General features: G+C 39.7%; 1 protein-coding gene across 2 annotated transcripts; it reads right to left on the bottom strand.

Moving 5' to 3' along the window:
* Positions 1 to 5,375: 5,375 nt before the first annotated feature.
* Positions 5,376 to 7,335, bottom strand: rps28 (ribosomal protein S28). 2 transcript variants are annotated; one of them, XM_052134636.1, is made up of 4 exons: positions 7,253 to 7,335; positions 6,929 to 6,976; positions 5,809 to 5,931; positions 5,376 to 5,497 (listed from the first exon to the last, which is right to left on the bottom strand). In XM_052134636.1, the coding sequence occupies exons 1-3, from the start codon at positions 7,289 to 7,291 to the stop codon at positions 5,809 to 5,811; spliced, it is 210 nt and encodes a 69-aa protein (XP_051990596.1). In that variant the 5' UTR covers positions 7,292 to 7,335; the 3' UTR covers positions 5,376 to 5,497. The 2 variants fall into 2 exon arrangements, with proteins under 2 accessions (XP_051990596.1, XP_051990598.1); XM_052134638.1 differs by having other exon boundaries at positions 5,376 to 5,500; positions 7,253 to 7,307.
* Between the last annotated feature and the right edge of the window lie 9,210 nt (positions 7,336 to 16,545).

Raw genomic sequence — 16,545 nt, 5'->3', positions numbered from 1 at the left:
ATTCAATGTTCCATTTACTAAATAATATATATATTTTTAATTGTTTTAACATTCTTGTTATGTGGTTATAGCTGTAAACGAACATATTTCCCCAATTAACGATAGTACTTGAGCTGTTGATATTGACATCAAATGTAAAGTGCAGCCTTCAAAGTAAATGTTAAAGAAATATGTGTTGCTACTATACATCTGCCTGAGGTGCAATTATTTATTTTGTGACAGAACACCAGGCGGGTGGCAAGAAAACTGTAATCAAAACAAACCATGTGCCTCTGACCTAAACATCTGCAAATCAAAAGAATATGGTCAGTCATTAAAGCAAGATAGATTTCAACACAGTAACAAACTAGGCCTAAGATTGTCTAGGAGGCGTCTGTCTTCGAATCAATAGCGCCCTCTCGTGCACAGCCTTTGAACATGTCTCAAGCTGGAAGAAATGTGAACATACCATTTTTCTAACCTCGTAGTACGGTGGCCGAGAGAGCTCAACGTGCTGCAACCTAAAGAAGACGCATGCAAATAGACAAAAACGCATGCAAATAGAAAAAAAACACCAGCAAATTAAGAAAACATCTTCATCAGTTTCACAGCACACGTGTACTCCAAATACTCACAACACAACCAAATACAGAAACGCGCTGCAAAACTTCACAACACAACCAAATACAGAAACGCGCTGCAAGTAACACAGACCACAACGGAAATGTTTCCGGGGGAACCAAATAAGTGACGAACCCGGCTGGGACCTGCTTACAGCAAAGAACTGATATTGACAAGAAGTAAAAGCCTATATATATATATATATATATATATATATATATATATATATATATATATATATATATATATATATATATATATATATATATTTTTTAATATAAATAAACTATAATATTAAAATAATATTGTATATAGAAATAATATTATAATATTATATTGTAATATTATACTTTTTTATAGTTCTTCTACTCTTTGCTTACAGCTCAAAATTCTACTTTATTTTATTTTATTTATTTTAACTTTTTTTCCCGCAAAACATACAGAGATAAATTTTTTATGACATACAACTTGTATACAATATACAAAATGTATTAACAATATGTTCAATGTCATCAGAAATGAGAAAAGAACAATGAGCTGAAAACTAAAATAAATAAAAAAGATAGAGAAGAGGAACATGAAGGAAAGATATTAATCTTTACATCAGTTACACCAGAGCCATTCTCTCCATGGCTCTGAGTTACACTATACAAATTGTTTCATGTTATGTTTATTTTTTCATAAAGCAAAGTTTCATAAGAAGGTGTAGGTAATGTAGGTCCAATGTTTTAAAGTTGAGACACTGACACACAGATATATAACGGATATATAAAACGCATATTTTAACAGTTTTTTTGTAAAGTAAAAATAAATTTATTTGCAACCGTTATGTTAACAGCATTATATTTCTGTCCTCAGAACAGCTATTCAGCTGATGGACAACGTGCTGCGTTGTCATGGGAACATCCCAGGTGAAAATAATTACGTTGGAAGTTGTCTTTCATTGCTCCCTTCATCAAGTGCGTTCCAAACGGCTAAATAAATGGCACACTAGTGCCATGCTCACTCCAAAGTCCCACTTGAAGAGCTCTGCCGTCTGCCCTTCGAAGGGAGTAGGGCATAGGGATGCTCACGTGCAATAAGCACGTCCCAGCCGGGTTCGTCACTTATTTGGTTCCCCCGGAAACATTTCCGTTGTGGTCTGCATTACATGCAGCGCGTTTCTGTATTTGGTTGTGTTGTGACGTTTTGCAGCGCGTTTCTGTATTTGGTTGTGTTGTGAGCTTTTGCAGCGCGTTTCTGTATTTTGTTGTGTTGTCAGTATTTGGAGCACACGTGTGTTGTGAAACTGATGAAGATGTTTTCTTAATTTGCGGGTGTTTTTTTTATTTGGATGCGTCTTCTTTAGGTTGCAGCACGTTGAGCTCTGTCGGCCACCGTATTTTAGGGGTCTCGAACTACCGACCCTAAATGTCATACGAACTGTTGTATATGTGTTAATTGTTTAGCCTAAAATTAGGATGACAAACCACTTTCTGGTTTATATTTCATTTTTACAGTCCTAAAACACGAATATAAACGGGCAATTGTAGCTTAGCTGACAACAACGAACAAGCCTGCGTGCTCATATCCTTCAAAAAAGATAGGTTACATAAGTGCGCCAAGTTGTACTCGAACTGTCGGAAAATAACGTCATAATATAAAATATATTGAAACCTTTATAGGATGGAAAAACAGCTGTATCTGCTGTAATGGAGACCACCTAGTCACTCAGGTCATTTGAGTTTTAGACCACTGTACCGAACCATTTGAAAATAGAACTACAAAATGTAACCCCGTATTTTTTCTTCCCTTACTCACGTCTAAAAGTAAAATTAGGCAGTGATGTTCTTAGCTTTAAAACAAGTGAGAATGGAATACTATTTTGAACTTGGAAAAACAAGTGTGATATCAGCTTTACACTTAAATTACGTTTTGTCTTTTTGAGCCTCTTTACGGCTATGAATGTATCTGCATATCATAAAGCAATTACTACAGAAACACAGAACTACAGCATGTGTATCTAGCAAACAAACACTACAAGTTTACTCCCCAAGAGTGCTTACAAGGCAGAAATTAGCACAATATTTGGGGTTTACAATTATAATGTTAGTTAATTTTAAACCTACAGGACCTGGAGCATATTCATTGTTAAGAATGTAAGTCATTAATTAAAAACCCTTTCACTGCCTGATAATGTGGACATCCAAATACTGTACCACATACAGGTGCTGGTCATATAATTGGAATATCATCAAAAAGTTGATTTCAGTAATTCCATTCAAAAAGTGAATGGAATTCATTCATTACACACAGACTGATACATTTCAAATGTTTATTTCATTTAATTGTGAGGATTAAAACTGACAACTAATGAAAATCCCAAATTCAGCATCTCCGAAAATTAGAATATTACTTAAGACCAATACAAAAAAGGATTTAGAAATGTTGGCCAACTGAAAAGTATGAACATGAAAAGTATGAGCATGTACAGCACTCAATACTTAGTTGGGGCTCCTTTTGCCTGAATTACTGCAGCAATGCGGCGTGGCATGGAGTCGATCAGTCTGTGGCACTGCTCGGGTGTTACAAGAGCCCAGGTTGCTCTGATAGTGGCCTTCAGCTCTTCTGCATTGTTGGGTCTGGCGTATCGCATCTTCCTCTTCACAATACCCCATAGATTTCTATAGGGTTAAGGTCAGGCGAGTCTGCTGGCCAATTAAGAACAGGGATACCATGGTCCTTAAACCAGGTACTGGTAGCTTGGCACTGTGTGCAGGTGCCAAGTCCTGTTGGAAAATGAAATCTGCATCTCCATAAAGTTGGTCAGCAGCAGGAAGCATGAAGTGCTCTAAAACTTCCTGGTAGACAGCTGCGTTGACCTTGGACCTCAGAAAACACAGTGGACCAACACCAGCAGATGACATGGCACCCCAAACCATCACTGACTGTGGAAACCTTACACTGGACTTCAAGCAACGTGGATTCTGTGCCTCTCCTCTCTTCCTCCAGACTCTGGGACCCTGATTTCCAAAGGAAATGCAAAATGTACTTTCATCAGAGAACATAATTTTGGACCACTCAGCAGCAGTCGTCTTTTTTGTCTTTAGCCCAGGCGAGAGGCTTCTATTAATGTGCTTGGACACAGAGCTCTGTAAACAGCCAGCCTCTTTAGCAATGACCTTTTGTGCTTTGCCCTCCTTGTGCAAGGTGTCATTGGTCGTCTTTTGGACAGCTGTCAAGTCAGCAGTCTTCCCCATGATTGTGTAGCCTACAGAACTAGACTGAGAGACCATTTAAAGGCCTTTGCAGGTGTTTTGAGTTAATTAGCTGATTAGAGTGTGGCACCCGGTGTCTTCAATATTGAACCTTTTCACAATATTCTAATTTTCTGAGATACTGATTTTGGGTTTTTCATTAGTTGTCAGTTATAATCATCAATTAAAAGGATATGAACACTTGAAATATATCAGTCTGTGTGGAATGAATGTATACATTATCCAAGTTTCACTTTTCGAATGGAATTACTGAAATAAATCAACTTTTTGATATTCTAATTATATGACCAGCACCTGTACAGCGAATCACTTTTTCCACATGTTGTTACAGCCTTATTCCAAAATGGATTAAATTCATTATTTTCTTCAAAATTCTACAAACAATATCCCGTAATGTCAACGTGAAAAAAGTTTGAAATCTTTGCAAATTTATAAAAACAAAATACAAATCAAGTTGTAGAAACATCCCAAGGATGATCAATGGAAACAGGATGCACAGGAGCTCAATTTTGCAAAGGCTGTGAATACTTATGCACATGTGATTTCTTAGCCTTTCATTTTTAATACATTTGCAAAGATTTCAAACATACCACTTTCACATTGTCAATATGGGGTATTGCTTGTAGAATTTTGAAAATGAATTTAATCCATTTTGGAATAAAAAATAAATTGAAAAAGCACTGTGAATACTTTCCGGATGCACTGCAAATCATACAGTTAATGGAATAGTTAACCCAAAATATTTACTGACCCTCAATCCATCCCAGAGGTGTATTGCTTTCCTTTGTTCAGCAGAACATTAAGATTTTTAGAAGAATATTTCAGCTCTGTGGGCCCATGCAATGCAAGTGAATGGTGACCATGCCTTTGAAGCTCCAAAAAGGAGATCCAGGCTGTATGACAGTAATCCAAATTAATCAAAGTCTTCTGAAGCACTCCAGTAGGTTTTGTGCAAGAACGGACCAAAACATCTCTCCTTTTTCATTATACATATTGCCATTGCAGTCTCAAGGCGCAATCCTGATTTCAAGAGCATGATGCATGCACCGAACACTATGTGGCGCTGCTTAGAGCTTGAAATCACGATCGCCAAGACAGCTGTTAAAATGTATATTGGGAAAGGAGTTACTTGGTCTGTTTTCACCAAAACTGCTTAGTTTCAGAAGACATTGATTTAGCTACTGAAATCTTATGCATTACTTTCATGCTGCCTTTGTGCAGTTTGCAGATTCAGAGTTTTGGTCATCATTCACTTGCATTGTATGGACCTTCAGAGCGGAGATATTCTTCCAAAAAAATCTTCAATAGCGTTCAGCAGAAGAAAGTCATACACATCTGCGATGGCATGAGGGTGAGTAAATGAGAATGTACACTTTTGGGTGAACTATAATTTAAGATTTTCAAATCTCAATACATGACACTGAAAATGTGCGATTAGTTCTCCAGAATTATTCTACATAAAAACCTAGTGTATTACACGCCCCCCCCCATTTTTTTTAAACCAAGAGAGAGACCAACTTATTCAGAATGACAGTTTTATTTCAAACTTTGCACAAATGAAATTGTACTGCCAACTGTAGAGCTGGTGTTGAGGTGCTCCATGAAAACTAGTTTGGGCATGGCAGATCTTCACATATGCACTGCTGGGGAAAACAGATATGGTTAGAACTTCCATCAAGACACAAGTGACAATAGTTCAGAAACTGGGAAAACTGCTCAAGAGAGAAGTTTTCGAATAGTCAGACATTTTTTCAGTCATTTACTAAATCAAACTCATGCATATACATTCCTTTTATATTTTTTACATTAATTTAGAATTACATGCACAGTGGCACAATTGAATGTAAAAAATGACTGGTAAGATGTTTTCAATATCAAAAAAGCTGCAGACAAGCCATATGAAACAAGTGACTATTGCATAATGACTATTAAATGAGAGCTGTTTACTGACCTAGCGAAGCCTCCTGGCTTCTCTTTCAGACTCCAGAAGTGTCAGGACATCACCCTCTCTTACAGGGCCCTTCACATTTCTGATGATGGATCGGTTACTGTCATCCATGAACTCAACACGCACCTGATGATGCACAAAATCTGCTATATTAAATTGGACTGGGTAAAAATATTGATTGTCCGGTGCATCGGACCTTTGCCAATATAGTGGATTCTGATCCCAATCTTCATTTGAACTCTAAATATGAATTATTTTAGTAAATTATTAAAGTTTAGCACCTCATTAACTTTCAGTGCTTAATGAGAACAAACGTTTGGTTTGACTTGAATAAATTATGAATGTAAATAAGAAACATGCAACTATGTAAATGCATTATAAATTATATATACACAATTTCAAAACATATGTATTGATGAAACACATTGAGTTTAATGTTTTTAAAAAAGCTAAAATGTGAGAAATACTGAAACTAACGAAATAATTTTAATTAATATTTTTGTAATGCATCATTAGCTGAGGGAATTTCTTTCATATGTAATCAAAATGGCCATTATAAGATACAAATATCCAAATGAATCGATATCAAATCTAAATAACAGCTTGTGAATCTGAATTGAGAAATCTGTATTAATACCCAACCCTATTATTAACATGTCTGTGAATTAAAATAGGGACTAACTTTACCAGTCCAACTGCATTTAAAATGGGACATTCATAACAGGCAATTCTCATATTATATGGCAGGACTAAAATCCGAAGATCTCACGAGCAATTTCTACTCTATTTTTTTTATTGGACAATATTGAAGAGTTAGAAATACCGCATGTACCTTTTCGACAGTACGAGCCATATTAATTGTTTTCTACCACTCAAACAACCAAATATTTAAAAAGTTTCTTAAACCCAGATATTAGCTGTGGCTCCCAACTCTAGTGTTAAACCCTACAAAACAAACACTTTCCACCATATATAAAGCAAAATGTGATGCAATGTCTGAACGTTTCTGAAAGTGAGTGAAAGCTTGACATTTTGTAATGATTATGTAACTACTATAAAATTTGTGTTCATGTAAACGAGACTCGTTTTTTCCGAGTTGCAGCACATGCGAATGTGAACTCACCTGGGTACACTGTCCCTGGGAGCCAGTTCTCCCCAGCACCTTTGTAACCTATAATACAGATTTAAGATTAGTACAAGCAAAAATGTAGTTTATCAATCTAAAAGTTAAAAGTACATTCAAAAGCAGCTTTTCGCTATCACATTTGGTGCGGAGCTAGATGCTAATGCTAACTCTAACGACGATCACCGCTGGACATTACAGAGTAATGCGATTAATCAGACCATTAAAGGCTATAGTTTCGAGAACAAGACTGCACATGACATATTTTCATCATTTTCATTTCAGTTTACATATCTTAAATGACAATAATCAGTAATTTCGTACTCTGGCGAGCTTGATGGGCTGCACGCGGCTGGCATCCATGATTTCAGCTTCGTTCAGAAAGGAAGTCGTGTGGTCTCGACGGCTTTTATATGGCCACAACAAAATGAACTTTTTTTTTATTTTTGAGCTTTTATTATATGTAATACTTTAATATTACTTTTGATAATTTAAATGAATTAAAAATAAAACTCTACATTAAATAAATAAATGCTGTTACCATTACAAGTCTGCTTCCGTTTCCGGGGTCATGAAAGAAAAACGTTATTACTTTTTTAATTAAACAATTTATAATATCAATATATTATAAATAAGGAAAAAAGGGAACAAAAAGGGAACAAGTTAAAATACAATTCAAATCGTTGGGGGTTTCAACTATCAACAAACAGCATTATGTTAAATTATACAAATGAATGATCTTTACAAATATTATGGTTTTACTATTTTTACAAGTTTAATCATGTTTTAATATCCTTGTGAGTCTATCAAAAATAGGTTAATATTGGGCTTCTTTTCTAACCATTTCAAAAATTTCATTTTTTTACATGAACAGAAATGTTATCTCAATTATTGTGATGAAAATAAAGCAAAACGTCTCGGGTTACATGTGTAACCCTTGTTCCCTGAAAAAAGCTTCACTTTGATGCTGCGCTTTTGCTAAGCGCTATGGGGAACGCAATACCCACGCCGCCGCACTGGTGCTGTCCAGACCACTACGGTTGTGGTGTGCTCACAAGAACGCGAGAGGTCTCAGACATGAGCTTGAGATGTCGACTCAAGGGCATAAGAGCCCGGAGTAGCATAAACATCTAAACCATAAAATTTGATTAATGTGTGCGGAGAGGACCAACCTGCCGCACCACAAACTTGTTCGGTGTCAACTCAAGGGCGTAAGAGCCCAGAGTGGCAAGAACATCCAAACTATAAAAGTTTAATGAATGTGCGCGGAGAGGACCAACCTGCCGCACCACAAACTTGCTGCAGAGGGAGACCTCTAGCCAAGGCTTTAGAGGAGGAGAGCCCTCTGGTAGAGTGCGCCCTAAAACCTACTGGCGAAGCTTGACCGCGCGCCTCGTAGGCCCGGGCAGTAAGGTCCCTCAAAACAAGTGACAACCTGGTCACGGCTTCAAAGTGAAGAACTGCTGCCCTGACTTTACGCCACTAGCAAATGCGGTGGACATAATTCTGAAGGGCACAGACTGGACAAAGTCTGAGTAGTCTTTAGCTGCTCCGGCATTACAAACGGCAGGGAGCAGAAGGCTTAGAGAATGACTGGCCAAGGGTCGCGAAATGCACCTTGGGCAGGTAGTCAGGGTGAGGGTGCAAAGAATGCTTTTGGTCCTACCTGGGGCAACTCAAAACAGGCCGGCAAAAGAGACAGAGCCTGTAGGTACCCAAGTCTCCTTAGAGACGTAATTGCCATATGAAAAACCATCTTGAGAGTCAGAAGTCTACCAAATGCTGACTCTAGAAGTTTTAAAAAGGGGGGTCTTACCCTATGAAGAGGTCCTAGCAAGGATGCCCACCCGCCCACCAAGGCATGGCAAACCGAAGTGGAGGCTGACAGTTCTTTCTACAGAGACTCCAAAACTGAAGCAAACTGGCAGTTAGCTGGTTCTGTAATATGAACTTATTAGAAGGAAACACATGCAGGCACATTCTATCTAGACACTAAATCTGCTCCCACATACGGGCATGCAGGGATATAACTGCCCTGTGTGACAGGAGCTTACCCTGGGCCCTAAGGAGAATCCGACGCGTCAGAAATACAGCTGACAAGAATGCGGATTTCCCTGATGATTTATGTGAGAGGCTACCGCTGTATTACCCACCCGCACAAAGACATGGCAGCCTCAGGAGGAAGTATTTCAGGGCCAGAAATACAGCCATCAACTCGAGACAGTGACTGTGACAACCGAGCTGATGACCCTCCTATCCCCTTAAGCTGGACGACCACTTAAGGCCGCTACCCAGCCTGTCAGGGAGGCGTCTGTCGTTAGCAGCCTGCGACAACAAGACACACCTAGAGTGGGACCCAAGGTAGAAAACCGGGGTCTGAACCATATAGAAAGGGAACAAAGCCCGAGGCGCGTAACCCTTATTAGCCTAGGGGGTTTGGCCCTTGGAAGAAATCCCCTGGCTTTGAACCACAACAAAAACGGTCTTATGCAGAAGGTCCAGAGGGATCACAGAGGACGCAGTCGCCTTGAGACCTAGTAGAACCTTGACCTAGCCTGACTTTGCTCAGGGTATACTGAATGGACTCGATTCTAGCGGGAGACAGTTGTGCCTGCATAGTAATCGAACACCATACCCAATGGACAGTGTTCTGAGCGGGAGAGAGGACACTTTTCATGGCGTTGAGCCTCTACCCCATAGAAACTAGATGAGCTAAGACGGTATCACTGTGCTGAACTGCCAGTTGCTGGAACTGCGCTAGGATCAGCCAGTTGTCTATGTAATTCAGAATGCGGATGCCCCGGAGTCGCAAAGGAGCCGGCGCTGCATCATGCATTTGTGAATGTGCGGATTAAGAGGGCTAGGCCGAATGGAAGAACCCGATACTGGAAGGCTTCGCCCCCGAAAGCAAACCTCAGGATCTTCCTGTGTTGCGGCAGAACTTCTAAGTGAAGAAGTGCGTCATTAGATCGATGGTGACCAGCCAAACGTGATGTTGGGCTTGTGACACGATCGTCTTGATAGGCAGCATCTTGGACTTGAACACCCAGACTGGGTAGTTCAGGATTTAAGAGCTAATGCCAGACGCAACCCCTCACCCTCCATGGGAACCAGGAAGTATATGGTGTAATAACCTGACTCTCTCTCAGGAAGGGGAACACATTCTATGGCCCCTTTAACCAGGAGATTTGCAGTTTTATTTTTTTATTTTTTTATACAGTAGACATGACTAATCCGGTTCCACGGAAGTGGTGACCACGCCGTTGAAACACGGAGGATGGCAAGATAATTTAATTCTATAGCCTCCTTCTACTGTTCTTAGAGCCCACATAGAAATACCAGGCAGAATTTTCCACGCTGTCAGGCTTTCTAGGATGGATACTAATCTCAGAACTTCCTGCTGAGGGGATGTCAGGTGTTCCGAGTCCTGAAATAAGGCAGGAACAGCGGTACACCCAACTTTTAGTTAGAAACCACTGCTTCCTAAAACACCAAAGGCAGCGGGGAAGGAGAGGATTCGTGAGGGTACCGGGAGGGGCATAGTGAATAGGACACGCGCCCCGTCCTGTGGGGAGCTACCCCCACCGGGTTAAGTGCAAGACACTCAGGGTTTTTTCCTCCTTGAGATAACTGCCCTGAGGTCTTGCTTTGGAGGCTGTCGGGGGCGACGAGCCTGTCCCCAGTCCTGACGAGGGGGAGCACGACTCGCCATGCTCTGTTTTTGAGCCTCTCTTCTAAGAGCACCGGGGTGGGACTGGGTGGCTGATGGCCCCGCCCCCTGAGTGCGGCGAGGGAAGAATTGCCCAAACGCTTCCTCATGGCTTTTTGCCTCCTGGAACCTGGAGATAACCGTAGTCATAGCGTCTCCGAAAAGCCCAGAAGGCGAAATTGGGGCATCAAGGAGAAAAGTTTTATCTTTGTCCTTGATACCTGATAGGTTGAGCCATAAATGTCTCTCCATGCTGACCAATGCGGACATAGACCGGCCAATAGCACGGGCTGTCTGCTTGGTCGCACGAAGAGACAGGTCCGTAGCTCGACGAAGCTCAGCAAATGCTTCCTCGTCGAGCACGGAACCTGCACTCAGGTCCTTAAGCAGATCAGCCTGGTATGCCTGCAAGACCACCATGGTGGGCAGGGCAGCACCAGCCTGACCCGCCGCTTGATACGCCCTCCCCACTAGCGTGGAGGTGGTCCTGCATGGCTTTGTGGGGAGTGAGGGTCTTTTCATTGATGATACCGAGCCTGGTGAGAGATAACCCGCAAGTGTCTCTTCAACCGGCGGCATCATCGAATACCCCCGTGCCTCAGCACCCACAATAGTCGAATATATCGACGTCGAGGGCACGTGAACACGGGAAGTATAAGGTCTCCTCCATGAACGAGAAAGCTCGTCATGGAGGTCATTAAAGAAGGGAAGGGACTGATGAGGCGTTCCCTTCCCCCGGCCACCAGACAAAAATCTGTCTTCCAATTAGGAGTGTTTGGGGGTCTCTTGTTGTCGTGGCCAGTCTATTTTAAGCTTGGCCACAGCATGAGTAACCACGTCGAGCAATTCCTCTGTTGATTTATCAAACCCGGAATGCCCGGAGGTGGATAGCTCTATCTCCGCTGAACCAAGTGAGTCACGGTCTTCCTCATGGACTGAAGAGGTGCCGTAGCGCGCTTCAAGATCACGGGAAGGACCGGCTGGATCTGAGGAGAGAGCGAGCGAAAGGGAAAAACCTGTCTCTCGCTCCTCAGCCAGATCCATGCGAGAGCCCCACGAATGAAGTGTGGGCGCTGACTCCCGGAAATGAGCGAGGCGAGCGCGAAGCATTCTGCCCGAAAGCAGATCACAATGCTCGCAGTCGCCCTGCCCCAACGCGAGAGCAGCATGCTCTTCCCCCAAACAAATGAAACAAAACTGATGCGTGTCTGTCTCGGGCATAGAGCGGAGACAGGGAGACACCGTTTGCCTTGATTCTCAGTCTTTTTTTTTTTTTTAAACGACCGATATATATATATATATATATATATATATATATATATATATTTTTTTTTCTTTTTTTTCTTTTCAAGGAAACAGAAAGGAGAAAAGGTATCAACTGCACACTGCCTAACAGAATCTAACTCCTAACAGAGGAAAGAAAGTTTGATAGATTGTGAAAGCACACATCACAGAATGGCTCTGAAGACGAAATGTGTGATGATGCACCGGTGACGCATCTATTTATAGCCACTGCGCCAGGTGCGCCCAATGATTACATCGGCAGAGACTATAAATTCCAGTCAATGTTCATTGACGTGTTGCATACATATTCACAGCTGGTCACACGGAGACGTGTTCCCCGTAGCGCTTAGCAAAAGCGCAGCATCAAAGTGAAGCTTTTTGTAAAGGGAACATAGTTTTCTACTATGGAAAAAAAAATAATTATTCATTTTTCGGACCAACTGAACCTAATTCACATTTCCAAAGAGTTCAGGACAGGGCAGTAAAACACAGAACGTTTGAGAGTAGCTAGAGGGCTCTTTTGGTGAGCGACTTTAAGTTATTCACGGAAAAGATGGAGGTCGGGAGAATGGCGTGGGGAGATATTTCGGACGACAATAATCAAGACATGGATTATCAGGAAGTAAGATACAGTAAAAAGAAAAAGGAAAGCAGCATGGGTGATGGATCTGATTGCGAGCAAACAATTAACAAATTGAGAAATATAAGAAATGAAACCAATAAGGAGATGGTAGTAAGAGAAATCAAAGTGATTGTTACTTTTGCTAAACAATCAGAACAACAAAAGCATCCTGTTAAACTATCAAAATCAATTGAGTAAGAGATAGGAATAGTGAAAGCTGTATCCTGTCTCAGTAATGGAAGAATAATTATCAAATGCAAGGACAAGAAGCAGAAACAAAAGATAAAACTGAAAACACTTGCAGGAGGAAAGGTAGTATGCACCGAAATAGGCAATAAATCTAGAGGGGTCATTTCAGGAGTACCTCTTAACATAAGCATGGATGACATCAAAGAAGTTTGGATGGTGGCACAGTCCTTTCTGCTAGAAGATTGCAGATGTGGAGAGACAATACAAGGTGTGACAGCATGTGTTGCATGTTTATTCAGTTTGAAGTGAAAAACCTACCAACAAAAGTGAAGCTAGGAATTATAAGCTTTTCAGTACGAGAGTATATACCCCCTCCTTTCAAATATGTTTTAAATGCCAACGCATGGGACACACTGCAAATACCTGTAAAGGGAAAATGCACTGTGCAAAATGCGGAGGAGAACATGAGTATGGCAAGTGTGAGGAAGGAACCAAGATTAAATGTTGTAACTGTGGGGGAGACCATAGCGCTGCAGGATGCCCCATACAACAAAAAGCTCTGGAAATACAAAAAATAAAGACAGTGCAAAATATAACATATGCAGAAGCTACCCGTAAGATAAAAGGCAAAGCAGAAACAAAGACAATAAATGAGCAAGGAATCAATGTGGAATCTTCCATCCAGAATATTGTAAATCCTGAAAAAAATTAATCAGATGTTCTGTTTGTCAACAAAATTGATTTTGTGGCATTTATTTGTGCAGTGGTAAATGGTACATCACAAGTAGAAAGGAAGTCAGACAAGTTAAAGATAATTGGAGGATGTGCTAATAAATTCCTAAAGTTAACAGGAATTTCAGCAGAAGAAGTCCACGAGATTTTAAAAGCAAAAGAAGGAACTGTTGCTTTGGACATGAATCAGAGTATCAATACATTCTATAATGTCTTTCCTACAATTACATTGGAATGCCAGGAGTTTAACAGCAAATGGGCAAGAATTTAAAAAACATATCACATAAATGGGAAAAACACCAGACATTATTTTTTATCCAAGAAACATGGTTAAATAGCTCCTTGGAATTTAAGATCAATGTAGTAGAGAGGATAGACAGAGAATATGGCAGAGGTGGAGGGTGTGCAACATTTATTAAAGAAAGCATAGCATATAAAAGTATATATAAAAATAGTAATGCAGAATACATACATATAGAAATAATGGGAATGAATGAAGTAATCAGAATTCATCCCAACAATCATCGCACACGCACAGTTTTAAAAGATTGCTGGGAATGTCAAAATAATGGAGGAAATAGCTTTGGATGGAAGTAGGAACAATGGGTCAAGGATTGTTGTCTGGAGAATGAAGCCATCTGTCCTAATATGCCATTACATGGTGTGCCAGTATGGAACTTTCCTGAACCTGTTGTTGAAATGAGATGATTAGAGGCCCGGGAAAAAGCAGAAGAAGGTTATAATAGTAGTAGTGAAACAAATGTGTTTATGAGAGAAAATGTTTACTCATTTATGCAGATGTTTACAGATGGCTCTAAAGATTCATTTAATCAAAAAGTTGGTATAGGAGTATATATTCTGAGTTTTAAAACAAAAATAAAAAAATTATTCCACAGAGTTAATTGCTATAATAGTAGGGCTACAATGGATTGAACAGACTAAACCAATTAGGACTGTAATTTGTTCAGATTCGTCATCAGCTCTTAAAAGTATAATGTCTATAATAACTGTCAGAGAAGATCTACTGATGGAAATATATACATTATTCTACAGATTGAAAGCAGAGGGAATAACAGTATTTTGTTGGATACCGGCACACATTGGGATAGCAGGGAATGAAATAGCTGATAAGTTAGCAAAAAAAGCATTAAAGAAAAACTTGGTGGGTATTAAAGTACCCCTGGGGAGAAGTGAAGTAAAATCAGTGATTAAAAAGAAACTCGTAAATTTATGGCAACAAAGGTGGGAAAGTAGCAGCACAGGGAGATGGTATTATAATATTGCAAAATTAGTTGGAAAAGAACAATTTTATAGAAGGTATAGAAAGGAAGTAATGATTTCTAGATTAAGACTGGGACACACAGGATTAAATTCAACACTCGCATTAATGGGGAAGCATGAAAATGGTATGTGTGAGGAATGTGATGTTTTAGAAACTGTAGAGCATGTATTTTTTAAATGTAATAAATATGATGTTCAACGCAGTAGTCTTTTTAATAATATAGACCAGTAAATGTCACAGACCTCTTGGGAAAGGGTTTGAGAGATTCTTAGACATCTAGGGCTGTTTTAACCTTTTTCAAGAATACAGGACTAGAGCACAGGATATAATGTATGGGAATCGTGGTGCTTCTGCCCATCGTGGTGGTTGAGGAGCCCAGTGTGGAAGCTGGAGGAGCTGAACACTCAGCGCCAGCTGAAACATAGGCTCTGATCCTCTGGGGTGGGTGGGGCATTACATCCTCATTTATGTATATTTGCATATATGTATATAGGTGTAGTATGTATGTATGTATGTATGTATATATATATATAAAAAAAACATGAAAAAAAATTACCTAACGTATGCTGAAGTAGTAAATTACTAGGAATAAGCAGAGTGGAAAAGAAAGAATGGAGTATGGTAAAGGGACTGAAGGAACAGGTTAATTGGTGAGGGTAGATTATCAGAAGAAACAATGAGTTAAACAAGAAAAACTTTGCTCTTTATGGTAGAAGTGATTAACTGTACTGCACAGACGGAAAGAAGAACTGAAAATATCAAAATAATTGATAAGCGACAGCGAGATTTCTAGAGATAAAAGGATTGAAGTGGGAAGATATAAGGGAAAGTCTTAATACAGAATCTCAGTCAAGTCAGGAGACTTGGGTTTGTTAGTATTGTTTATGTTAATCATCTTACAATGGAATGCGAGAAGTCTTTGCGCCAGTGGTCAAGAATTTAAAGGTTACATAAACCAAACGAAAGAAAAGCCAGTCATAATATGCATTCAAGAGTCATGGCTGATTTCTAGATAAGATTTTGTTTTAAAAGGATATATAAGTGTGAGAAGAGATAGGGAGGAAGGTAAAGGTGGAGGATGTGTCACGTTTTTAAAGGGAATGCATTATAGAATTTTGGAGAAAGGGGTTAACATAGTGGAATATATAGTAGTAGAAATATGGATTAAAAAGAAGAATTATGTCATAATAAACTTTTCTAATCCATTTAATAGGTTAACACAGGAGAGTACAGAAGAAATAAAAGGTCTAAGTGGTGAAAGAGTGATATGGTGTGGGGATTTTAATGCCATAATACTTTATGGGGAGGAACAATGACAGACACAAATGGTCAGGTTATCGAAGAGCTGATGGAAAGGAAACATTTTGTTTGCTTAAATGATGGAAACTCCACACGAATGGATGTGAATTCAGGAAGGGAATCAGCAATAGATCCAACAATTGTTTCATATACATTAGGAGGGATAGTACATTGGAAGGTCTCAAAGTAATGTATAGTTGGTAGTGATAATTTTCCCATAGTACAATTGTAAATAATGAGATCAGGACAGAATACAGGACATTTCCTGGCAGGAATACAGGAAAATGGAAGTTTGAGATAGCTAACTGGGGAAAATATAAAATAATGAGCACGGAAGGAAGGAAAATGATCAAGATTAATGAAGGCAAAGTATTGAAAGGATAAATATAGAATTAGTTTCAGTGATACAGAATGCTGCAAAAGAATGTATCTCAAAAAGTAAAGGTAAGAGGGTGGAGAAATTACTTCCATGGTGGGATGAGAAGTGTACAATAGCAATC

Source organism: Xyrauchen texanus, chromosome 9 (genome assembly GCF_025860055.1).
Source record: "Xyrauchen texanus isolate HMW12.3.18 chromosome 9, RBS_HiC_50CHRs, whole genome shotgun sequence".
NCBI lineage: Eukaryota > Metazoa > Chordata > Actinopteri > Cypriniformes > Catostomidae > Xyrauchen > Xyrauchen texanus.
The sequence above is the reverse complement of the archived record's forward strand: the minus strand, read 5'-3'. Positions and strand labels throughout refer to the sequence as shown.

Coding starts and splice junctions, on each gene's coding strand:
- rps28 (XM_052134636.1), bottom strand. CDS start 7,291: ATGGATGCCAGCCGCGTGCAGCCCATCAAGCTCGCCAGA. Junction 6,977..7,252: donor AGCCCATCAAGCTCGCCAGA/GTACGAAATTAC, acceptor TCTGTATTATAG/GTTACAAAGGTGCTGGGGAG. Junction 5,932..6,928: donor CCCAGGGACAGTGTACCCAG/GTGAGTTCACAT, acceptor GTGCATCATCAG/GTGCGTGTTGAGTTCATGGA.